Source organism: Pelodiscus sinensis, chromosome 29 (genome assembly GCF_049634645.1).
Source record: "Pelodiscus sinensis isolate JC-2024 chromosome 29, ASM4963464v1, whole genome shotgun sequence".
In the NCBI taxonomy this organism is placed as follows: Eukaryota; Metazoa; Chordata; order Testudines; family Trionychidae; genus Pelodiscus; species Pelodiscus sinensis.
In genome coordinates this window covers 465,296-489,901 of record NC_134739.1, presented here as the reverse complement: position 1 = coordinate 489,901, position 24,606 = coordinate 465,296, and the positions used below count along the sequence as shown (strand labels likewise).

At 52.8% G+C, this 24,606-nt stretch overlaps 1 protein-coding gene across 3 annotated transcripts; it reads left to right on the top strand.

Moving 5' to 3' along the window:
- Positions 1-23,925, top strand: DCAKD (dephospho-CoA kinase domain containing). Of its 3 annotated transcripts, none has more exons than XM_075911749.1 (5): positions 1-122; positions 12,310-12,427; positions 17,196-17,399; positions 21,708-21,795; positions 23,062-23,925. In XM_075911749.1, exons 2-5 carry the CDS (start codon positions 12,316-12,318, stop codon positions 23,345-23,347), a joined length of 690 nt encoding a protein of 229 aa, XP_075767864.1. In that variant the 5' UTR covers positions 1-122; positions 12,310-12,315; the 3' UTR covers positions 23,348-23,925. The 3 variants fall into 3 exon arrangements, with proteins under 3 accessions (XP_075767864.1, XP_006130934.1, XP_014432872.1); XM_006130872.4 differs by lacking the exon at positions 1-122 and adding an exon at positions 3,595-4,504; XM_014577386.3 differs by lacking the exon at positions 1-122 and adding an exon at positions 3,595-8,425.
- The last annotated feature ends 681 nt before the right edge of the window (positions 23,926-24,606 follow it).

Genomic DNA, 24,606 nt, shown 5'->3' with positions numbered 1-24,606 from the left:
CCCCGGGGGCGGGGCGAGCCCAGGAAGAGCGGCAGCGATTGGCTGAGCGGGCGGGGCCGGGTTGCTCCCCGCCAACGAGAGGCCGGGACAGGGCGGCGAGGCTGAGGCGGCCCCGCGGACGGGTGAGGGGATCGGGGGGGCCTGAGGCCGCTTCCACCGGCCCCCGCGCCCCACAGCTCGGCGGCCCGTTGGGGGGGGCGGGGAGGCGCCGAGAGCTGGGGGGGGAGGCGCCGAGAGCTGGGGGGGGGGCTGGGAAGGGCCGGGGGGGGAGGCGCCGAGAGCTGGGGGGGGGCTGGGAAGGGCCGGGGGGGAGGCGCTGAGAGCTGGGGGGGGGGCTGGGAAGGGCCGGGGGGGGGAAGGCGCCGAGAGCTGGGGGGGGGCTGGGAAGGGCCGGGGGGGGAGGCGCCGAGAGCTGGGGGGGGGCTGGGAAGGGCCGGGGGGGGGAAGGCGCCGAGAGCTGGGGGGGGGCTGGGAAGGGCCGGGGGGGAGGCGCCGAGAGCTGGGGGGGGGGGCTGGGAAGGGCCGGGGGGGGGAGGCGCCGAGAGCTGGGGGGGGGCTGGGAAGGGCCGGGGGGGGAGGCGCCGAGAGCTGGGGGGGGGCTGGGAAGGGCCGGGGGGGAAGGCGCCGAGAGCTGGGGGGGGGCTGGGAAGGGCCGGGGGGGGAGGCGCCGAGAGCTGGGGGGGGGCTGGGAAGGGCCGGGGGGGAAGGCGCCGAGAGCTGGGGGGGGGCTGGGAAGGGCCGGGGGGGAGGCGCTGAGAGCTGGGGGGGGGGCTGGGAAGGGCCGGGGGGGGGAAGGCGCCGAGAGCTGGGGGGGGGCTGGGAAGGGCCGGGGGGGAGGCGCTGAGAGCTGGGGGGGGGGCTGGGAAGGGCCGGGGGGGGGAAGGCGCCGAGAGCTGGGGGGGGCTGGGAAGGGCCGGGGGGGGAGGCGCCGAGAGCTGGGGGGGGGCTGGGAAGGGCCGGGGGGGGAGGCGCCGAGAGCTGGGAAGGGCCGGGGGGGAAGGCGCTGAGAGCTGGGGGGGGGGCTGGGAAGGGCCGGGGGGGGAGGCGCCGAGAGCTGGGGGGGGCTGGGAAGGGCCGGGGGGGGGAGGCGCCGAGAGCTGGGGGGGGCTGGGAAGGGCCGGGGGGGAAGGCGCCGAGAGCTGGGGGGGGCTGGGAAGGGCCGGGGGGGAAGGCGCCGAGAGCTGGGGGGGGGCTGGGAAGGGCCGGGGGGGGGAGGCGCCGAGAGCTGGGGGGGGGGCTGGGAAGGGCCGGGGGGGAGGCGCCGAGAGCTGGGGGGGGGCTGGGAAGGGCCGGGGGGGGAGGCGCCGAGAGCTGGGGGGGGCTGGGAAGGGCCGGGGGGGAGGCGCCGAGAGCTGGGGGGGGCTGGGAAGGGCCGGGGGGGAGGCGCCGAGAGCTGGGGGGGGCTGCGAAGGGCCGGGGGGGGAGGCGCCGAGAGCTGGGGGGGGCTGGGAAGGGCCGGGGGGGGAGGCGCCGAGAGCTGGGGGGGGGGCTGGGAAGGGCCGGGGGGAAGGCGCCGAGAGCTGGGGGGGGGGGCTGGGAAGGGCCGGGGGGGAAGGCGCCGAGAGCTGGGGGGGGGGCTGGGAAGGGCCGGGGGGGAAGGCGCCGAGAGCTGGGGGGGGGGCTGGGAAGGGCCGGGGGGGGGAAGGTGCCGAGAGCTGGGGGGGGGCTGGGAAGGGCCGGGGGGGGAGGCGCCGAGAGCTGGGGGGGGCTGGGAAGGGCCGGGGGGGAAGGCGCCGAGAGCTGGGGGGGGGCTGGGAAGGGCCGGGGGGGGAGGCGCCGAGAGCTGGGGGGGGGCTGGGAAGTGCCGGGGGGGAGGCGCCGAGAGCTGGGGGGGGGCTGGGAAGGGCCGGGGGGGGAGGCGCCGAGAGCTGGGGGGGGGCTGGGAAGGGCCGGGGGGGGAGGCGCCGAGAGCTGGGGGGGGCTGGGAAGGGCCGGGGGGGAGGCGCCGAGAGCTGGGGGGGGCTGGGAAGGGCCGGGGGGGAAGGCGCCGAGAGCTGGGGGGGGGCTGGGAAGGGCCGGGGGGGGAGGCGCCGAGAGCTGGGGGGGGGCTGGGAAGGGCCGGGGGGGGAGGCGCCGAGAGCTGGGGGGGGCTGGGAAGGGCCGGGGGGGAAGGCGCCGAGAGCTGGGGGGGGCTGGGAAGGGCCGGGGGGGAGGCGCCGAGAGCTGGGGGGGGGCTGGGAAGGGCCGGGGGGGGAGGCGCCGAGAGCTGGGGGGGGCTGGGAAGGGCCGGGGGGGAGGCGCCGAGAGCTGGGGGGGGGCTGGGAAGGGCCGGGGGGGGAGGCGCCGAGAGCTGGGGGGGGCTGGGAAGGGCCGGGGGGGAAGGCGCCGAGAGCTGGGGGGGGGCTGGGAAGGGCCGGGGGGGAAGGCGCCGAGAGCTGGGGGGGGGCTGGGAAGGGCCGGGGGGGGAGGCGCCGAGAGCTGGGGGGGGGCTGGGAAGGGCCGGGGGGGAGGCGCCGAGAGCTGGGGGGGGGCTGGGAAGGGCCGGGGGGGGAGGCGCCGAGAGCTGGGGGGGGGCTGGGAAGGGCCGGGGGGGAGGCGCCGAGAGCTGGGGGGGGCTGGGAAGGGCCGGGGGGGAAGGCGCCGAGAGCTGGGGGGGGGCTGGGAAGGGCCGGGGGGGGAGGCGCCGAGAGCTGGGGGGGGGCTGGGAAGGGCCGGGGGGGGAGGCGCCGAGAGCTGGGGGGGGCTGGGAAGGGCCGGGGGGGGAGGCGCCGAGAGCTGGGGGGGGCTGGGAAGGGCCGGGGGGGAGGCGCCGAGAGCTGGGGGGGGGCTGGGAAGGGCCGGGGGGGGAGGCGCCGAGAGCTGGGGGGGGCTGGGAAGGGCCGGGGGGGAGGCGCCGAGAGCTGGGGGGGGCTGGGAAGGGCCGGGGGGGGAGGCGCCGAGAGCTGGGGGGGGGCTGGGAAGGGCCGGGGGGGAGGCGCCGAGAGCTGGGGGGGGGCTGGGAAGGGCCGGGGGGGGAGGCGCCGAGAGCTGGGGGGGGCTGGGAAGGGCCGGGGGGGAGGCGCCGAGAGCTGGGGGGGGCTGGGAAGGGCCGGGGGGGAAGGCGCCGAGAGCTGGGGGGGGGCTGGGAAGGGCCGGGGGGGGGAAGGTGCCGAGAGCTGGGGGGGGGCTGGGAAGGGCCGGGGGGGAAGGCGCCGAGAGCTGGGGGGGGGCTGGGAAGGGCCGGGGGGAAGGCGCCGAGAGCTGGGGGGGGGGCTGGGAAGGGCCGGGGGGGAAGGCGCCGAGAGCTGGGGGGGGGGCTGGGAAGGGCCGGGGGGGAGGCGCCGAGAGCTGGGGGGGGGCTGGGAAGGGCCGGGGGGGGGAAGGTGCCGAGAGCTGGGGGGGGGGCTGGGAAGGGCCGGGGGGGGAGGCGCCGAGAGCTGGGGGGGGCTGGGAAGGGCCGGGGGGGAGGCGCCGAGAGCTGGGGGGGGGCTGGGAAGGGCCGGGGGGAGGCGCCGAGAGCTGGGGGGGGGCTGGGAAGGGCCGGGGGGGAAGGCGCCGAGAGCTGGGGGGGGGCTGGGAAGGGCCGGGGGGCGGGAGGCGCCAAGAGCTGGGGGGGGCTGGGAAGGGCCGGGGGGCGGGAGGCGCCAAGAGCTGGGGGGGGCTGGGAAGGGCCGGGGGGGGGAAGGCGCTGTGCAGCCTCCTTTCGCCCATCCACGGGCTCTGGTCGCGCCTCTTCCCGGGACATTCAATAACAATCTAAGTAGATCAGGCTTCCGCAGTCTCCTAAGGGAGCCTTCTCGGAGCTCTCTTCTGAGCCTCCCTGCAGTGTGGATGCTAGACATGGGCATGGCTTTCCAATCAGTGCTGTACCAAGCCCATAACCTCTCCTTGTACCCGCCTGCTTCAGGATCTTACAGCATTGCAGGGGAGTGTCTTTTCCTTTGGCTGTGTGCCATACCCGAAGTCAGTGGTCTCCAACCTTTTTACACCCAAGATCACTTTTTAAATGACAGACGGAGCCAAGATCTACCGCCCCGCCCCTTCCTTGAAGCCCCGCCCTCTCTATTCTCTTCCTCTCCATCACTTGCTATTCCCAATCCTTATACTGCTACTTTAAAAAAAAATCCACCATTCCTCGCAGCTACTCACCTGTGCTGTTGCTCGGTGAGTAGCTGCTCCTCAACTGAGGAAATCGAATGTAAATGTACTGCGCAGGCGTGCAGTTCAGAGAGGGCTCAAGAGCTACTCTTAGAGCCTCCGAGATCTACCGGTAGATCACGATCTACTGGTTGGTGACCATGGCCCTAAGTCCTATTCAGTGTCACTACATTCTAGGGAAGAGTCAACTATTTTTATAAGTTTGACCTACACTCTTGGTTCCTCAGCATATAACCTTACATTTAATTGAATGCTGTCCATGAGAGCCAAGCATCTTACCAGACAATTCAAATTAGCATGTGTAACTGACCTGTCTCACCATTTGTGTGTTTGACTAGCAATGATTTTATATTCCAGATCTACTATATTTTAGAAACTTTGTGTGTGCATCTATGTGTGACTCTCTTTTAAGAACTCCTTCTAAATGGTAAGAACTAGGACCACCAAATTTTGTATGCAGTAAGGTAATGGTTTGGTTGTGCCAGGACCATGGGATGTGCATGGAATTCAGCTATTTTCCATAATATAGAAAGGGAGGGGGTCTGGTAGGAGAGACTGTGATACTGTATATTGACCACAAGGGGCCAAAGACGAGGCATGGGACAACTATAACCCCATTGAGCCAGCGGAGGTGGAGAAAGGGGAAGGTATTTACTACATATTTCAGAGAGTTTATGGTGTGTCTGTCCCCAACTGGGATGTGCACCCCTCCCTCGGCTGTGCCCACTGCAGCTGCAAAGGCTGTGGACAGGTGCTTCTCACCTTGCCCAAGCTGCTGCAGTGAGGGTTGTCCTTTTTTCTCTCCCCCTCACCCCCATTCAATATCTTAATCAACGATTTAGATATTGGCATAGAGAGGACACTTATTAAGTTTGCAGATGATACCAAGCTGGGAGGGGTTGCAAGTGCTCTGAAGGATAGGGTACAAATTCAAAATGATCTGGACAAACTAGAAAAATGGTCTGAGGTAAATAGGATGAAGTTTTATAAGGACAAATGCAAAGTGCTCCACTTCGGAAGGAACAACCCGTTTCTCTCACACAGAATGGGAAGCGACTGTCTAGGCAGGAGTCCTGCAGAAAGGGATCTAGGGGTTAGAGTGAACCACAAACTAAACATGAGTCAACAGTGTGACGCTGTTGCAAAAGAAGCAAACCTGACTCTGGACTGCGTTAACAGGAGTGTTTTGAGCAAGACATGGGAAGTCCTTCTTCCATTTGACTCTGTGTTAATTAGGCCTCAGCTGGAATATTGTGTCCAGTTCTGGGCACCACATTTCAAGAAAGATGTGGAGAAACTGGAGAGGGTCCAGAGAAGAGCAACAAAAATGATTAAAGGTCTAGAGAACATTAGCTATGAAGGAAGACTGAAAGAATTGGGCTTGTTTAGTTTGGAAAGGAGAAGACTGAGGGGGGACGTGATAGCGGTTTTCAGGTATCTAAAAGGGTGTCACAAGGAGAAGGAAGAAAAATTGTTCTCTTTGGCCTCTGATGATAGGACAAGAAGCAATGGACTTAAACTGCAGCAAGGGAGGTTTAGGTTGGATGTTAGGAAAAGCTTCCTACCTGTCAGTGTAGTTACACACTGGAGTAAATTGCCTAGGGAGATTGTGGGATCTCCATCTCTGGAGATATTCAAGAGCAGGTTCCATAGACATCAGTCAGGGATGGTCTTCTAGATGGTGCTTGATCCTGCCGTGAAGGGAGGGGACTGGATTTGATGACCTCTCAAGGTCCCTTCTAGTTCTGCGATTCTTTCCCTGGGGTAACCTGCATACTGAGCCCCTCCTCCCCAGCTCCATATTGGTACGATGGTTTAAATGAAGAAACACAAAACATTTAAGGACCTGAGCAATACAAGGTAAATCTTGTAGTAATTACTAAAGACATTTATAGATTCTGAGGCCACAACAGATGATTATGGTCATCTGAACTCCTGCATAATGCAGGCCAGAGAACTTCCCCAAAATAATTCCTAGAATGGGGCTATGTCTAGACTGCAGGCTTCTTTCAGAAGAAGCTTTTCTGGAAGAGATCTTCTGAAAAAACTTCTTCCAAAAGAGAGTGTCTCCACAGCAAAAGCAGATCAAAAAAGCGATCTGCATTTTCGAAAGATTGCGTCCACACTGAATGAACACTATCTCGTATTTAAGCTGTTATTACTATGGACGAAGTGGCCACTAGGGCACCTATGCTTTGTCCTCTTTCCTCTTCTTTCGAAAGAACTCCCTCTTCCCCCTCCACACATGCCTCTTTCCGAAACAGCTCTTTTGGAAAAAGGCTTCTTCCTCATAGAAAGAGGTTTACCAATGTCAGAAAAACCCCTCTGTTCTTTTGATTTTTTTTTTCTTCCCCCTCCAAAAAGTTTTTTTGCGGTGTGGATGTAAGCAAAGATGTTTTAAAAAAAAAGAAAAAAAAAGCCGTTTTTCTGAAAAAACTCTGCAGTGTAGACATACCCTGGATCTGTTAGAAATATATATTGAATAGCATTGGACTGAGAACAGATCCCTGCAGGACCCTACTAGAGATATGTATAATTTAGACAGATTTTAATTAATTTAATATGACCTGCATTGTTTGGCATGGTGTTAAAAGATTTATTCAGAACACCCAGAAGGGCTAAATCCATCTTTAGACTTATGGAAATCTCAAAAGTAACTTGACACGGTCCATTCTCACCCAAACTGGAAGTGAATTTGAGGGAAGAGATGCAGCAGTTATGGTGAAAGTTAAAGCACTTCAAGCGCAAAGGTTATTTTGTTTTGGATAAATGAAAACTTTTCATAATACCCTTGTCTATTAAAACCCATCTGCCTTTATTGCCCTGTGCTTATTTAGCTGAACACAAAGGGTAATGCCAAAGGTCTTTTGGCATGATTTTTTTCCTTTCATTCCCAGCCCTGTGATTCTTCTATGGCCAACTGGCCAGTTGAACACAAACTGCCTGAACTTGGTCTTAAAAATGGAAGTCACTAAAACAATTATAGCTGTGATAGAAATGGATAATCACATTGCTTTGTCAATTGACTATAAAATAGAAGGTGAATGAGGTAATATCTTTGTACCCAATTCCTGTTGCTGAAAGAGGCAAGCTCCCACCATCAGAAATCGTTCCACTAAAAGCTATTGCCTCACCTATCTTGTCTCTCTAATATCCTGAGACTGACGTAGCTACAACTACACTATGCGAATTAGACAGATGCCTGTTTTCTCAGAGCTATTTTATAGAAGGCAGTAAGGGTTAGTTCATTTAAATTTGTTCTTGGAAAACTTGTTTGTGTCTCTCTCTCTCTGCTGGTGGGGATGACCCAGCTACCAGCGGATAACGGGCTCATCTCTAACTCATTCTAATGAAATACATTATCCCATATCATCCTGAGAGCAACCCAACCACGACTTGGTCACACTTTCAGCACTGGTCTTTCAGTCTGATCTCTTTCCACTGAAGTAAGCACCAAGAGGACAGACTAGAGTGTGTAAGTGTACTTGTGTAGAAAAAATAACGTTGTTAAGAGTCAGAAGCGAACACAAGCTAGAGGCCTATATGTAAGGGCTAGCAACAGTTTTAAACTCTATTTACTCTGCACAGCAGAGGGGAAATTGGCAAGCAGTAGACAAACATGATCGTCCCACCTTTAAATTAAAGGTTACTTGCAAAGGAACTGATTCTTTGTTATTTCGCACCATGTATCATTATTTGCACTAATGCAAAGTGAGTATAAATGGTACCATTATGGCCTGGATTTTGCATTGGTGTAAATGATGACCCCTGATGCAGGGGAATGGTGAATTAGGACTTAATGTCATGATCCTCAGCCCATGGAAGTAGGAATGCATGGGTCAGTCTTCCTGAACTGGCAACAGAGTGACTTGTCAGTCTTGTGAAAAGCTGTGTTCACTATTAGTAGGCTTTCTATCTCTGACCTCCTTCTCAATCCCCCGTGGTTCTTGTTACCCTGGAACTGCCTGGCCCACTCTGCTTTCCTAGGCTTTTGGGAAGAACAATTAGCAATGTGCACTTGCCTCTTTCCAAGCACTAGCAGGAGACCTGGGTGCTGCCTTGGGTACTGATAGCAGCAGGACTGTGGCAGTTGACCAGGGCATCTGGCACTGGCTTCCTTCATGGCGGCCTGGCACGGTGACTTTCGGCTGGCTGCCCATTTCCACTTCTGAGTTGCCTCCAACTGCCATAGAATCTTCTGGCCCCTCATCCGGCCTCTGACATCGCTGTCTCCCAGCCTGCCCCTCCCTGCCCCATTTACAGGACTGCTGTTTGATCTGTATGCTCGATACACACGCAGGTCACCAGCAAAAGGAAAACCAGCACGGCTGGTGCCACCCTTTAACAGGTAAGCAGCCAAGATTTGCACACAAGATGAACCGCTTTTTGTTATTAAAGACTCTTTAGCTCTCTTTGCACAAGTAATTAATACATAGTGATTACTACGCTGTGTTGAGCGCTGTCTCTTGGTTAACTATATTTTGCCATCTGACGCTCTTTTGAATCTGTTAATTTTCACTGTCTCATGCTGCTCATCAGTGTTAATTTGTGCTGGTACACAATGAGAGGTGGCCACATTTCAGCGGTAGGCAAAGTAATTCACATGTGTGTGCATCCACAGTGTTTGGAATTTGTTGTTTCAGACTTTACTAATCTTTAGTAAGCTTTCTGGATGAAAGGTGCCATATAAATGTATGCTCATTAGGTTTACACAGGCATCACTTTGGATGGAAGTGTGACACCTAGTGGGCAGCTAATGCTACTTCAAGCAGTATCCTTACAATAGTATCCAAACATGACTTGGCCACAGTGATCCGACTGGATTACTGTAATGCACTTTGTGAGGCTGCCTCTAAAGAGCCTTTGGAAACTTCAACTGGTCCAGAATGTGGCTGCTCGAGTTTTAACTAACACTAGTTATACCGAGCACAGTATGTTTCCGGGCACAATTTAAGGTTTTAGTTATGACCTATAAAGCCTTAAATGAGTTGGGTCCGGGGTATCTGAAGGACCGTCTTCTCTCATATGAACCTGCCCGGGGATTGAGGTCAGCTGGGGAGGCTTTGCTTCGTGTTCCCCCACTTGTGGAGATAAGATTAACATCTACGCGGAACAGGGCATTCTCAGCTTTTGCTCCCAGGCTGCGGAATTCTCTTCCTCGGGATATTCTCATGGCACCAACACTAGTGTTGTTTTGGCGTCAGGCTAAAGCCACCCTTTTTACTCGTGCTTTTATTAATGTTTGAGTCTGGATGTGTGAGTTCCTCCTCTCTCTATGTTTTTAGCTGGTTATGTCCCTCTGAGGTCTCATATTTTAAATTTTTATATATATTTGTATTTTTTTTTTGTTCTTGTAAGCTGCCTTGAATATTTTAAATAGAAAGGCGGGGTAAAAATATTTAAATAAATAAAATAAATAAATAGTTGTCAGTTAATAGGCATTAACGGTGAGTTGTTAGGATCCATCTGGAATGCACAGTATTTCTCATTTACTGGAAATCATATACTTGTATACCTTCTGCTGTATTGGGGGAAAAAAGGGTTCCATACAGGGACTTAGTTCTCATGTGATGAGATGATACACATCCGCATTCATACATCTTGAAGAAATGGCTCACACTTAATGTCTTTTACTATTTTTGCACTGGAAGGAATGTCAAGTAATTTGAACAAACAAGTGCAGAGGAACTAACAGTGAGCAAATTGCAAAACTCTGTTAGGCTATGTCTATACTGCACCTGTTTTGTGCAAGTAATATGAATTTCTTTTCCAGGAGAACAGCTCTTGCGCAAGCGGGGGGTCTTGCGCAAAAAGGAGCGGTGTAGGCACCTTTTGTGCAAAAAGTGGTCACTCATTAATTATGCAAATGAGGCTCAGCGATATTCCATGCTTAGCCTCACTTGCATATTTCTTTCGCAAAACGGGTGCAGTATAGACATAGCCCTGGATTGAGATTGCTCTCTGCCCCCAACACTGCATTCGGCACAAGAGTTTTCTTTCCTGGAAAAAGGAAGCTCTAATATTGATGAGATTAGATGTTTATAAGTCAGACCAGACTCTCCAAAATAGGGGTCACTTGGAGCATTTTGAGATCTTTTAGACTTCTCATCAGAAAAAAACCATGACCTCTGTATAGGGCCTTAGGTGGATCACTCGTGGAATATTGAGTCCAATGTTGGTGTCTGCTTCAAAAAGGATGTTGAAAGATTGAAAACCTTTCAGAAAAGAGCTGTGAGAACGATTCTGGAAAACATGCTTTATGTTGAGAGGCTGGAGAAGGGAATAAGCCAAGCACAGTGAGCAAGAGAAAGTTACAAGGTGGCTTGAATCATTGTTTGTAAAGACTTAAAGGGAAGAATATTTCTGATAGTAGGTGGCTCTTCAGTCTGGAGGACAAAGGCATAAGACAAGCCAGTGGAAGCTGAAGCTAGACAAATTCAGACTAAAAATAGGACACACGTTATTAACCATTAGTGTAATGAGTCTTTAGAATGTAGGGGTCTGTTGGGATTTTAAAATCAAGACCAGATGTTAAAAGAACAATGCTCTAGTTCAACTAGAAGAAATGGGCTTGATGCATGAATCAGAGGCTGAAATTCTGTGGTCTGTGCTAGGCAGGCAGTTGGAGGAAGTGATCAGAACAGAGACATTCTGGCCCTGAACCCTATTAATCTTAGCCCACAACAGGCAAACTGAATCCTTGAAGTTCAGTGTGTTAGCGAAGTAACAAGGGTGCTAATGAGATTCATAGGCATGAACAAATAGGTTGGAATACTACAAGAAACTCCACATCAGGTTACCCTTTTGAAATGTGCAACCTTCAGGTAGTACAGAACCTGGCAGCCTGCTTCCTTAATGTTGTTTTTGCAGAGAGCACATTGCACATTTGCCATAGCCAGCACTGACCTGAAGTTAGTTTGCTGGGGCAATTAAATGTGCTGGGTTTTGCTCTGTAAGCCTCAGTGGGCTGTGGGTGCTGGCTCTGTTAGAGGCAGCCTCTCTGCTGTTGCATCCCGCCTATTGAGATAACATGGAGTGCTCTCTCTGCTCGTCCATGAAGCCTATCTGGGGGACAGATGCTCTGAGAGGAGATGAGCTAAGTCACTTGGGCTGAAATTTTCAGGGGTGTCTCCTAGTGATGTAATAGTGTAGTCAACTAACTGATTATCCTATAAGCTTTAGCTTATTGGCTAATGCTATAGACACACGCACGTCCCACCAATCCTTTTTTTTTTTTTTTTTTTTTAAAGCCGGCTGGCCAGCAGCCTGGCTCAGTCTTGGCTCCTGCCGGGTTCGAGACCCTCCTCTGCTGCGGCTCTGCATTTAAAGTGTATTAGGAGCCTGGTCGGCAGGCAGCCCGGCTCAATTCCAGCTCATGTCGGATTAGGGAGCTCAGCTCCTCTTGCCCCTCCAGATGGGCTGCTGCCACCCTATACTGCTGCTTCTGATTCAGAGGCAGCAGCGCAGAGCAACAGGCAGCTGGTTCATGAGGAGAGCTGTTTTTTAAACTGGCTCCCCTCATGGACCAGTTCCCACCTGGCACCCCGCACAGCTGCTTCTGATACAGAGGCAGCAGTGCAGAGTGACGGGGGGGTTCTTCGAGATTGGGGCTGAAGTGCGCTGGCTACCGGCCCCACCCCTAGGGACTATAGAATAGTCGAGTAACTGATAAGAATTCATGATGTTAATCAATTATCCAATTAACTGGTATTTGACATCCCTAGTGACTGTTAATTTGGGAGTCCTCATTTGAGACTCATAGCCTAACTTATTGAGGTGCTGAGCAGCCACAATTCCCGTTAGCCAACTGGCTCTGTAGATACTCAGCTCTTCTGAAAATTAGATGCTATCTGACTCAGAGCCTTGCATGGATCCAAAATGAGTGTCCGGAGCTGTAGATATCAGCATCCAGAGCTGTGGATGTGGATCCCTGTGGATATAAAGCAGTTATCCATGGATCTGCAGGGCTGTACACATTGTGCATTCAGAACTGGTGGGCACTAAATGATCTTGGCCTTAATCTCTGTTTCCATTCCCCAGTGTGTAAAATGGGGTTAGGTGACTCAGAGGGTAAGGGTTAATCCATGTTCATCAAGTGCTTTGAGATTGCTCATGAAAACATGACACCAATACAAGCATAGTCCTCTTTGAATGAGGACAAATATGTGCATGTCCAGAACTAATGAAACCCAGAGTTAATTTGTTTTGCTTTAAGCTTTCTTTCCTTTCCAGAGCAAGATGTTCCTGGTTGGACTGTCGGGGGGAATTGCTTCTGGAAAAAGCACAGTGGTTGCAGTGTTCCGGGAACTGGGCTGTGCGGTGATTGATGCTGATGTTATTGCCAGACAGGGTTAGTCTTGCATAGTTGATCTCTTTTCTTGTATTTTTCTGACAATCTGGAAATAGTCTGGTGCTGCTTTGCAGTTCAGACAGCAGAGGGTGCTCTGTGTTCAGTCAATAGCTGAACCTTTTGCTTGCCCAGTTTAAGACAAGATCGGTGTGGACTGGCTGTCTTCGGGGATTGGGAACAGGATACATTTTTGATCAAAAGACACGTCTCTGACACACACTGTGAAGGGATAGCGCTCTGGATGTTGTACTCCTTGAGCATAGTGCAGTGAACACTGCTGTGTAGAGCAACTGTCTGTAAGGAGTGTAACAAAGTTCTCTGCAGATCAGTGACTCCCTCCCTCCAGCCATCACCAAAGCTGCCACGACACAGCTCCCTACCTGTCAGGGGCTGTTGGTGAGGCTTGAATGACTAGTGAATGTCACTTTGATACCCCAGAAGAGACTGTCCTCCTTCACGCTGGGGCTTTTTTGTCAAGATCCCAAATAGTTCTGCCCCCAAATTTAGTTCTCACCTTAAAAATGCAACAAAGATGAGAACCAGCCTCGTGTGACAGCTGCAATTGTACTCAAAACTGCAGTTTTGTTTTATTGTGCTGCACCAAAATGCACATGCCTGGGAATCTGTAACACTTGCCATACAAGGTCCAGTGCATTGGAGCTGGGGGTGATGATTCAGAAGATCTGAGATCATCCTCCGATCCAGGTGAAACCCTTATTTTTCCATTCCCTCTGTAAAATGGGGCTTGCCTTATCAGGGTCTTGTGACGTTGAATTTGTATCCATCCCTTTGCAGGTTTGCTGATGAACAGCACTGCAGATGTACAAAGTATTATGCAGACAGCAATGTCACGTGGATGGCTTCATTTTTAAGTACCTCCAGTTTTCTATTCATTGAAGGACTTATTCAGTAGCCATCTTAACGCCGTGATATTTTGAGGTTTTATTGCAGTGTAATGTCTCTTGAGGGGCAGAAAGCCTGCTAGCGGTGCTGACGGGCCTCTGAAAGACCAGGATGCCATGTAGAACCACTGTGCATGTTCAGTGCCACACTGCACCAAGCAATTTATTTTTCTTCAATTGCTTTTATTTATTTATTTATTGGTGGTGTTTACTACTTGAATTTCCTTGTTAACGTCTAATTCAGGGAGTTCCAGTTACTTGGGTAATTGTAAGAAATTCATCTTAGAAAAATGTCTTTCTGACTTGCTCTGAGACTCAATCAAGTAGAAATGTCTGTGTCATTAGACAAAATTACATACACTGATTTTTTTTTTTCCACATCAGTTTATCCCCAGCCTTCTCCCAATTACTTTTTTTATTATTTTATCCTTTGGGTGGTGATTTCGATGACTTTTTTTAAAATGACATTTTTCTTACATCACACTAGTCTATAATAAGCTCCAAACAGTTCTTGGGAATTGGCCTCCTACAGGCCTTCATGTGCAATTTATCATAAAAAATCTCCAGTTCTATTATGTAGGAGCCCTTACTGATGACACTGGAAACCTTCAACCTATTAATATCCAGCCCTCTGTGATATTTAGTAACCCACAACTTCTTTGTGGGAGCCCAGCACGGTTCATCCAGTGCAGGAGTGCTCAGTTAGAACAGGCCAAATATTGGTCCCTGTCTCCTAGGGATGTAAATACCCATTAAAACAGTTAACCGGTTAAATGACTAAAATTATCTTGGTTAACTGTTAGAGGGCTGGTGCAAAGCAGCCAGGGCTGTGTCCCACCTGGGCTGCAGTCCCTGGCCTCTGTGGGATGGTGTGGCAGGGACTGTTCCAGCGCAGTCTGCCATGGCGAGAATCCTGCTAGCCGGCCTGTCACAGATCAGGGGCTTCTCCAGACTGGGCCACCGTAGGTGGAATCCCACCAGATAGGTCTTTGCCGCTGGCTGCCCATTGGAGTTTGGACCGGTTAACTGGTTACTGGGTAAGCATTTCAGTAAACCTAATGCTTACCAGTTAACCGGTCAACCTTTTACATCCTTACTGTCTTCTAAGGTCACTAAAGATTAGGATTGGAGGAGACCTCAGGAGGTCTGCTAGTCCAGCCCCCTGCTAAAAGCAGGACCAGTCCCAACTAAATCATCCCAGCCAGGGCTTTGTCAAGACGGGACTAAAAAATCTCTAAGGATGGAGATTCCCCCACTTCCCTAGGCAACCTAGACCTCCCCCGCTGCAACTTGAGACCATTGTTCCTTGTTCTGCGTTGGTCACCACTGAGACCAGCCTTCCCCATTCTCTTTGAAACCCCTTTCAGGTAGCTGAAGGTTGCTATCAAATCCCCCCTCGCTCTTCTCTTCTGTCGACCAATTAAGCCCAGTTCCCTTAGCTCAGAAGTCCTGTGTCCCCAGCCCCCTAATCATTTTCATTGCCCTGCTCTGGACTCGCTTCGATTTGGCCACGCCCTTTCTGTAGAGGGGGACTGTGACGGCGCGTCGTAGTTCCCCGCCTCCTGCACCCCCGTAGTGGCACGAACAGACTCCGCCAGCCAGTAGAATAGAGGGAATTTATTGCTTCTCCAGGATACAGCTCAGCCTAGATGTAATCTGGTTCCAGGGCAGGCCTAGGATGCCTCAGCCCCCCTTGAGATGGGGGAGACTGGGCCCCTAAATCCCAGCCCCTTTCCTAGGCTGCTTCCTCCATGATACCAGACAGAAACTAAAAAAACCTCTCTTCCAGCCCTGCCCCCAGCCAGGTGCTGGTCTCCACCCTCCTTCCTTTGTCTTCCTCCCTGGGAGGCTGAGCCTGGTTGTCTGGGTTAATCCACATTTGGGAGAGTCAGTGAGAATCTCCCATCCCAGCGCAGGGGGCCCGCGGGTCACAGAGCAGACAGCCCCCCACTACGCCACAGGGACCCAAACTGAATACTGTACCCCAGACACGGCCTCACTGGTGCTGAATAGAAGAGAATAGTCACTCCCCTAGATCTGCTGGCAGTGCTCTACCAATGTAGCCCAATATGCACTTAGCCTTCTTGGCTACAAGGGAATTCCGACTTGTATCCAGCTTCTCATCCGCTGCAATCCCCAGGTCCTTTTCTGCCAAACTGCTGCTTAGCCAGTCCGTCCCCAGCATGTAACAATGCTTGGGATTCTTCCGTCCCAAGGGCAGGACTCTGCACTTGTCCTTGTTCAACCTCATCTGATTTCTTTTGTCCAGTCTTCCAATTTGTCTGGATCACTCTGGACCCTGTTCCTGCCCTCCAATGTATGTATCCCCCCCTTCCCCCGCTTAGTGAGCTCTCCACTCGCCGCCCATTTGGAATTGAACCTGTTCCCTCAATTCCTTTCAGCTTCCCCTGACAGTGCATGTCGGTTAAACGTGTGCTTGCCTTTGAGCGTGCAGCTAAGTCCCATCAAAGGCAGTGGGGCTTAAGCACGAACTTAACTTTGAGTGTATCTTATGTCCCATTGGCTAAAGTGCTTTGCTGAATCCAGGTCCACCTCTCTGGAGTGTAGTGAGGTAATGGACAAAGCAACGTCTGTCTTCCCTTATGAATTCAAACCGAATCGATGGCCGTCATCTCTCCTGTGTGAAGGCACCACTCACTCCTCCTTATCATTAGCAGAATCTCTCCCCCTCCCCCCGCATTACTGTGCTGCCAGGCTGCACCGCATGGGCAGAGCAATACCTGCCCTACCTCCTTGCCTTTTCAGGGTGGGGGAGAGCGCGTGAGCATAGGCTGCTGGGAGCAGCAATTGATGAGGCATGCAACCCACAGGCTGGGTGGCCTTCTGAGGTGAGTCAGGGTGAGAGTGGCGCTCTGTCCCTAGCCCTCCGTGGGATCTGGTTCGCATTGCCTGGCATCACCACTTGTGCCCCCCAGCCCCGAACATTCCTCCATGCCCTTCTGGGGGGGCACACCCCACAGTTTGCACACCACTGATTTAAGGCATGTGTGCTGAAAGATCCATCAACATTTAAACTGGCCCTCGGAAATGGCAAAGGTTTTATTACAACTGCTCACTGCAAGGTTTTCCCTTTTGAAAAGAAACAAACCGCAGTAACATTTATCATTACTGAGCACTCCTAGTGGTTCAGTTAGAAGCAGGGCCTCTGCCCTTAGAACCTGTCAAAAGAGAATCCTCTGAGCCCTAGTTATTAGAGCGAGGAAGCATGATTCGGCCATGCTTTTCCCAGCTCTCCGAGGGGGAGCCATGTTAGTCTGTACCTGCCAAAACCACGAGGAGTCCTGTGGCACCTCAGGGGCTAGCGTTTATTTGGGCATCAGCTTTTGTGGGTAAAATTTACTTTGTCTGACAAAGTGGGTTTTTACCCATGAAAACTGATGCCCAAATAAATGTTAGTCTACAAGGTACCACAGAACTCCTTGTTTTCCCAGTTCTGCTACCAACTTGCTGTGTAACCGCAAGTAAACCCTTTTCCCCAGATTACTGCTTTGTGAAATGGGGATCATGCTGCCTCATAGGAGAATGAGGAAGCTAATTAATGTTTGCAAAGTGCTTTGATCTCTTGGGTGTCTGGCACTGTGGAAATTTAAAGTGTTATTGAACCAAAAGTAGCAAATTAATTTCTGCGGTATGAGATTCAAGTTGGATCTCCTGTAGATTTTTAGACCCTTAGGTGAGATGTTCCACAGCTTTGCTTCAGTGTATGCTGATCAACAGATGTGATCTCCCTTGAAAGGCCTGGTCTTCAGTGGAATGAGTTAAGATTCATTTAAGACCCTTCACTGATGTAAACACTTCCTTGTATGCAGCTTTGGCACTAACCTCCAGCTGTTTGTTTTGATCAGTGGTTCAGCCCCACTTCTTAGCCTATCAGCAGATAGTGCATTACTTTGGAAGTGAAGTCCTGTTGGAGAGCGGGGAGATAAACCGGGAGGCGCTGGGAAACATTATCTTCTCCCAGCCAGAAAAACGGCAGCTGCTGAACTCCATCACTCACCCTCAGATCCAGAGAGAGATGCTGAAGCAGATCTTTAAATACTTTGTGCTAGGTAAGACGCTAAGCAATCGTGCTGGAACCCCAGGATATCGGGCATAGTCTGGTTGTACAAGCAACCAGCAATACATGGCTGGGTTTTATTTTGATGGAGAAAGAGGGAGCTAAAACATTGCCTGCCTGCCTGCCTTTGTGCCATGTCACTGGTGGCCTTTAGCGATGTGGCTATCCTTTCATTGTTAGTGTTCAGAGAATTCTGCCTTTCAGTTTTGCCCTTCACATTTTCTCCCTTATATGGTTTAAAGTACATCTGTAGGGCCAGAAAACGCATTGTATGGCTTCTTCTGCGATTGCTCCTTCGATAGTGTCACACCTTCTGAAATGTTCTCATATTCTGCCCCGCCATCCCCAGCTTAACTAAAAGCCATAAAGCTCTTTTAAACTTGATAAGGTGAAAAATGGGTTGACAGCTGTGGATTCTGAAGTCCCGCTTTTCCCTCTGATAAATATAACAAATACAGCTGTCAAACTTGGTCTAATCAAATGCCAGATAAGATCACCAGCTGTTTTGGAGGTCTCCATGTAGACAGAAGGATGTCTTAATGGAGTCCGCCTCGTTTGCAGAGCTTATCAAGGGGGAGCTATGTGACAGCTGAATAGCCCTTTGCTAGGGAGCTGAAGAAGCCACGCTCTCTTGAGAGAGGCAGGGGGAGAAAGTCAGGCAGTGAAGGAAGGTGACACAGCTGGGGAAATGGGAAGGAAGAGGCATCTGAGCCCCTGGCAGCCACTTGGGGAACTGTCCTGCTCCAGCTATCCAGTCACAAATCCTTTTGTCTTCATTGGCTTCCAGTAATGGACTCGGGAGATTTATTTTTGGTGTCATGGGCCAAATGGCTTTAGCTAAAGGTTTGTACAGATACTGAATCCCTGCCCCCACCCCGTTCTGAGGCCCGGTCCTGTAGCTGGTGACGAGTTGAAAGCCTTAAGCTCCAGTCCTGCAGAGCTGGAAGAAGGAGTCCTTACGCCATTGGAGAGGGTTTCCCAACAGAATGCACTGCCCCCACTTCCGCACTCCAAGAGATCAGAGTTGAAAGCCATGGCTTTGTGTGTGTAGGAGAGCTCAGATCACTGTTGGGCATGTCTGTTTTCTTGCTCTCTTTGTTGGTGCCTTAAGCACCAAAACTACCTTCCTTTCCCAGTAGAGGGGGATATAAAATAGCATCTAGGTGGAGTATCAGAGAGGTAGCCGTGTTAGTCTGAATCTGCATAAACATGAGAAGTCCTGTGGCACCTTGTAGACAACAGATTTATTGGAGCATTAGCTTTAGATGCATGTGACGAAGTGGGTCTTTGCCACAAAAGCTTCTGCTCCAATAAATCTGTTAGTCTAGGAGGTGCCACAGGACTCCTCGTTGTTCATCTAGATGGAGGAGTACATAAAATAGACTCTTCTTTGAGTGCTTGTTTATGTGCATTCCAGTCAGGTGTGTGTGTGCACACATGCACAGTAGCGGGAAAACTTTTCTCCTAGCAGCTAGGCATAGGGTCAGCCTTGATGCCCCCAGCAGTGGTGCGGAAATGGCAGCCAATATAGGGCACCAGTGACCCTCTCCCTTTTCAGTTTCTTCTTCCTCTCAGCGAGGGTGGCTGGCATTTCCCCTCGCTGTCTCTTGCTTCACAAGCTGATTAGCGCTTCTCTCATTAGTCTGTAAAGATAAGGTGCAGCTCCGCCCACATCCGGCATTGTTACCAAAGCTGGGCTCCAGTTTCCACATGGCTCAGGGCACTTTTTCTCTCCCAGTTTTCTACCCAAAGCCGCCTTCTGGTGCTAGGGAACAGCTCCGCTCTCTGTGTACCCAGAGCCCTGGCCTTTTCCATTCACAAAACAAGACCATTTTTGAAGATCACCTCAGCGGTGTGTGGCAATTGCTGAGAGAATGAAGGGCCAGTCAGTACCCTTGATGCATTACGTCATGGACAGCGTCCTGTGTCTGTGAATGTTATGGCCTTGTGGGGATGCCTCTGTCGCTGTTCCCGGCACACCCTGCCAGGGCCCAGGCGTCCCCTACAGCATCCCTTGCCCAGGTTGCTCCTCGACTCACACTTTTGCTGCACACTACGTGATCACTCGGAAGCCTTGGGGTGATGCAGCCTTTGGGAGGGCAGTGCACTGATGACTGAAGAACCCCCTCTCCCCGCTCGCTAGGTTTGGGCTTGGGTGTCACCTGACTGGAATACTTCTTTGAGCGCTGCTAGTTGTGCAACGGTGACTCACCTTTTGTAACTGTTGTTCTTCAAGCTGTGGTGTTCATGTCTATTCCAGTACCCACCCCCGGCCCCGCTGTCGGAGTAGCCGGCAAGAAGAACTGAAGAGTGGGAGGGTCGGTGGGCTGACCCTGCAGCTAGCTGCCAGGACAAACGTTTTCCACCTGATGGGCATGCACACGCACAACACACACCTCTAAGAACAGCAGCTGCGAAAGAGGAGTAACCATTTCTTTCTGCATCTAGGTGCTATTTTATAACCACACATCTTCCTCGGCTTTTTGTACCATGCCGTAGCATCTACGGGTGAGAGCTTTTTAATGGTATGAGGTTTTATAGGCCCTCATGTGGGATCACACAGCCAGAACCCAAACAGGGCTAATAACCCTTTGGCTCACCTCCCACCATCCCGCGGCTTCTTTCGAAGACCACAGGGTTTTAAAAATGGCTCCTCCTGTGAAAGTACCATGAGTCCCACTGTGAGGGCCTTAGAAGGGGGGATGCTGGCAATGCGGGGTTAAAGAAATTCCTGTGGTGGCCCCATGCTCCCTGCAGCACACCTCCTCCCCCCCTCAATGAGAGGCAGCCAGGTTGGGGGGGAACAGGAGGCGGGTTAAAAGCCAGTTCCTCCCAGTGCTGTCTCCAGGGTGCTGCCTGCTCCTCCTTGCTGTCTCTATCCGAGGCGGCAGGGGGGTGGAGCAGCCTCCTGGTCACAGCAGATGGGGCTGCCAGGTCCCAGCTCTCACAGATCACCTCACCTCTGCATTTTAAACCTAAGAGCCACAGTGCGGGCGGTTCCCAGAGCTGGCATGAGTCATACTGCTCGGTCCCGGCTTGAGCCGGCTCCTGGCGCTCCCCTTGCTGCGGCTCTGCAGAGTGGTCCTGTTGACTAACTGTATAACTTGTATTGACTATACGATTAGCCTGATAACCGCATTTTAACATCCTGAGCTCTAAAATAGCTTTTCTGTAAGTTCATGTTGCAAGACAGAAGCCCTTAATGCAGCAGCCAGTCATGGCTAGAAGTCCTGCATTTGGCAGGGAGTTAGACTAGATGATCCTTACGGTCCCTTCTAACTCTGACTCTGTAAGTCCTGCCTTCCACTTGGCAAAGGGGATTCCTTGCTCTGAAGGGGGTCAAGTGCTCAGTTCTAGCCCTGATGACTGTTACCCGTCACAAGCACAGGAGTGAGTGTGGCCCTGCAGCTCCTCAGACCAGCCTGTTTTCAGGGGTTGGGGCAGGGGTGTGGTGGAAGGCTTAACATGTGGAGGAAAATACGGGAATGCTTTTGTGGCAGGCTGTTATGAGAAACAGAAAAGGTGGCTCTTGGGAGCTGCGGTGAAGCTGGGAGTGAGACAAATACAGGAGAATATTGTAGTTTATAAAACAGTTGGTCATGGAGACACTGCCTCTGAGTGGAACTGGCAGGGACGCTATCGCTAGTTGGCCAACTTAACACGTCCCATTATAAGCCTGCATGGCTGGCTGCTTATCATTTTACCAACTTGAATCATTTGGGATGCAGGGTTGCATGCTGCTACCTGACTCTGGCTGGCATTTATTTCTGAAAGCTTCAGCAACAATGGGTTAGAACTTCCAGTCGTAGGCTAAGGAAAAATACACTTAAATTCTGACCTGCTTAAAGGAGCTCCAGCACCCTCCATGTTTGAAGCAGAAGCTTTCAATTCTTTTTGAGTGTTTGTGTTTGTGTGTGTGTGAGAGAGAGCGAGAGACTGACTGACTGACTGGCTGGCAATGCCTTCTCTAGTCCAAAGGTGCATCAGGCTTTGCATGACAACTCTCTTTTCACTCTCAACGTTCTGAAGTGTCCTGAAAGGTCCCAGGCTTGGAAACCTTTGGGAAGTTTAAGCAAAAACACCTCCGCTTCTTTTGGGGAGAAGAAAGTGAAAGTGCTACACTTTCCGGGGATGGCAGCTGCAATTGTGCAGCTATGCAATTCTCTGTGCAGACTCGCACTGGGGAGCCTGTGTGTGTCTGTGTGTGCAGGCTGTGGCGGGTAGGGGTCTGATGAGCAGTAATGCTTCGATTTAATATGTACCTATTGGTTTTGGTGGGGGGGTTGGCTTGTTCATCCAGGCTACCGCTATGTTATACTGGACATTCCTCTGCTGTTTGAGACCAACACGCTAACCAAGTTCATGAAACACACAGTCCTCGTTTACAGGTAAGTGCCGCAGCGGTCACGGAAACTGGTGAGTGAATGTCCTTTTGGAAGCCCTTGTTAATGCAGCCTTGTAGTTAACATGGTCCTGCTACTTGCATTTAAGATTCAGAAAACTAATCCCTGTGGATTTTGACTGGCTAAATACAGAGCCAGCCTTAAGAATGAAAGGGATACAAGCAGGCAGTGTTACTAGTCTGAGACTCTGAAGGGTTTCCTCTCTGTCTCTGTTTCCTCTCTTGCTTTTTGTTTGTTTTGTCTGATCAGACAGTTTAGGGCAGGGACTGCCTCCCGGGGTGTCTGTGCCACCCCATCGCTCAACGGGGCCCTGATCTCCAGTGGGCTGTGGAATGCAAATACGAAATAATAGTGCTAATGAATGCATCAAAATCCCTGTGTGGGACACTTAGAAACCCCTCAGCTGGACTAGGGGATGTGATGCACCATGTGACGTCCACTCCCCGCATGCTAGTTCGGCTGGTGCTGATGCCCTGTTACCAGGTGTGATGCCGAGTCGGGGTTCCCCCAAATCCTGCAGCCCTGTAGCAGCAAGAACAGACTCCGCCAGCCAGAGACTAGAGAGGGTTTATTGCTTCTCCAGGCTACAGCACAACACAGACGTGATGTGGCTACAGGAGTCTGGGCCAGGATGCCTCAGATCCTTTGGGTTGGGGGGGGGCATCACCCCCTTAGACCTCCAGTCCTCAGTATAGGCCGACTCCTTCATGTTCCCCAGCCAGCAACTGATCCTTTTCCCCCAAGCCTCCTACTGATCTCCGCCTCCCTCCCTTTGTCTCTCACCCTGGGAATCCCGTTAGCTCCTCAGGCTGAGCTCAGGTGTCTGGGTTAATACACGTTTGGGTGAGTCAGTGGGAATCGCACATCACAGTGCAGGGGGACCCCAGGTTACAGAGCAGACAGCACCCCCACTATGCCACACCAGGGGGCGGTGCTGCGTTATCTCCCCCTCCAGCAGTGGTGAGTGCGCTGGCTCGACTGGCTGGTAAGACAAACGGGTCAGTTGCTTGGCAGGCTCCGGAGGAAAGGAAACGTTTCACCAGGGAGGCGCTGGGGTGAAGTGGTCTCTGAGTGCAGAGGGGACTCGCTCTCTCCCCGCCAGGTGTACTGGGGGGTAGGGCGGAGAAGCGCCTGTTGCCCTGGCGCACTGAGCATGCTCGGTTTCCCTGCTTGCAGTGTGGGGGCATTGGGGAACGTCACTCCTGTCCAGACTCCTCTCTGAGGCTCAGTCTCTCGTTCCCACCCCGGCAGTGATCCGCAGACCCAGCTGTCACGACTGATGAAGAGGAATGGCCTGGCCCAGGCCGAGGCCGAGGCGCGCATCGCTTCCCAGCTGCCACTTGATGAGAAGTGCAAACTAGCTGACCACGTGATTGACAACTCCGGGGACTGGGAGAGCACGCGGAGGCAGGTCCTGAGACTGCACTCACAGCTGGAGGACTCGCTGGATTTCCTCGTGGTGCGCCTCGTGGCAGTCACAGCAGTTGCGGGAATTGGTGGGCTGATGTGCTTTCTCTTCAGGCATTTTCTCTCTTAATTCACTTGTTAAGGGACCAAACTCTGCCTGGAATGTCCAGGGTGGTAAAGGGTGATGGTCGTGAGCCTTAATGAGCTTTGCTCTCTGAATACAGATGACAAGATGAGGGTCTCTTGTAAACTTCTCAAGGGGAAGCTGGGTCCCTTGGCTGCTTGCTTTTAACTTTTTAGTCCTGTTCCTAATGATCAGTGACTGCTGCAGGAGTGAGAGGGGTGCCTGCATAGGTGAAGATTCTCTGAAATCGGTTACACGGTTCAGCTGGACGTCTAAGACCTGACCTCGTTGAAGTGCTAGCCGCCAGGGTGCAAGGAGCCTGTGTTGATTCAACCCTGGATGGAATATGGCTCCTGAAAGAGTCTCATAGCCGTCTTGTCCAGGAGTGGGAATTTGGACTGTGGGGTTCACTTTCCCCACTTCGGAGCATCCTCCGCTGCCAAGAGCTGGCCCTAAATGTTCACTTGGACTCTACACAAGCCATCCCCCTCTGTTTCTCCTGGTTGTGAGTTAATGAATGTTTTCCAAGTGCCTTAAAACCCACCGATGCAGGACACTATAAAATTGCAAGTGTTACTGTAAAATGTCTCTTTCCTGCCATCCTTGTACAGGGTGTTCTATTTTACATAGCTGTGGTTTCCAGGGTTCAAAGAACTTCCTGTCTTTGCAATATTTTAATTTCCCCCTGAGTCAAGTGAGCAAGGCCACATGGCAAAGGGGGCATTGACAGCAGCCACCTGTATACCTCAGGATGTTGGTGTGAGCACACCTGCCCTGCCAGAGCTGTATGTGCTAGGTGGAGATGCACTCGGAAATGCGTGCTTCATGTGGCCATTGCACCTGCTGGTGGTGGGGAGGGTCGAGAGCAGCTGCAGTGTTCTGGCGGAGTCTGCAGACGGGTTCCTCTGGGGCTTTGACATGAGCAGAACATTTCCCCAGCCCCAGTGGGTCTGTCCGGGGCCAGTGCAGAGCGTACAAGTGGTCCCTAATGTCACAAGATGGATTACGAAGACTTAAAATCCTCCATCTTGAGATGGCCTGGCACATCAGCAGCACGTGGTGTACAAGCCCGGCGGAGGTTTTGAACTAGGTTGGACCTCTGAGCAGGATCCGGCCTTGTGGAGTGGCCCGTAGCAGCTATCGTAGAAATCTCTCTGCCCCCGCCCACCTGTGCAGGCCTAGTTTATTGTGGGGCCTCCTTGCCTCACTCCTACAGTGATCAGGGTAGGCCCAGAGGCAGAGGCTTCCTTACCCGTTTTAAACCG

What these genes read in the sequence shown, in the direction of transcription:
- DCAKD (XM_006130872.4), top strand. An exon ending in TGATGTTATTGCCAGACAGG is followed by an intron (nt 12,428 to 17,195) that starts GTTAGTCTTGCA and finishes TGTTTTGATCAG; the next exon opens with TGGTTCAGCCCCACTTCTTA. An exon ending in CTTTAAATACTTTGTGCTAG is followed by an intron (nt 17,400 to 21,707) that starts GTAAGACGCTAA and finishes TTGTTCATCCAG; the next exon opens with GCTACCGCTATGTTATACTG.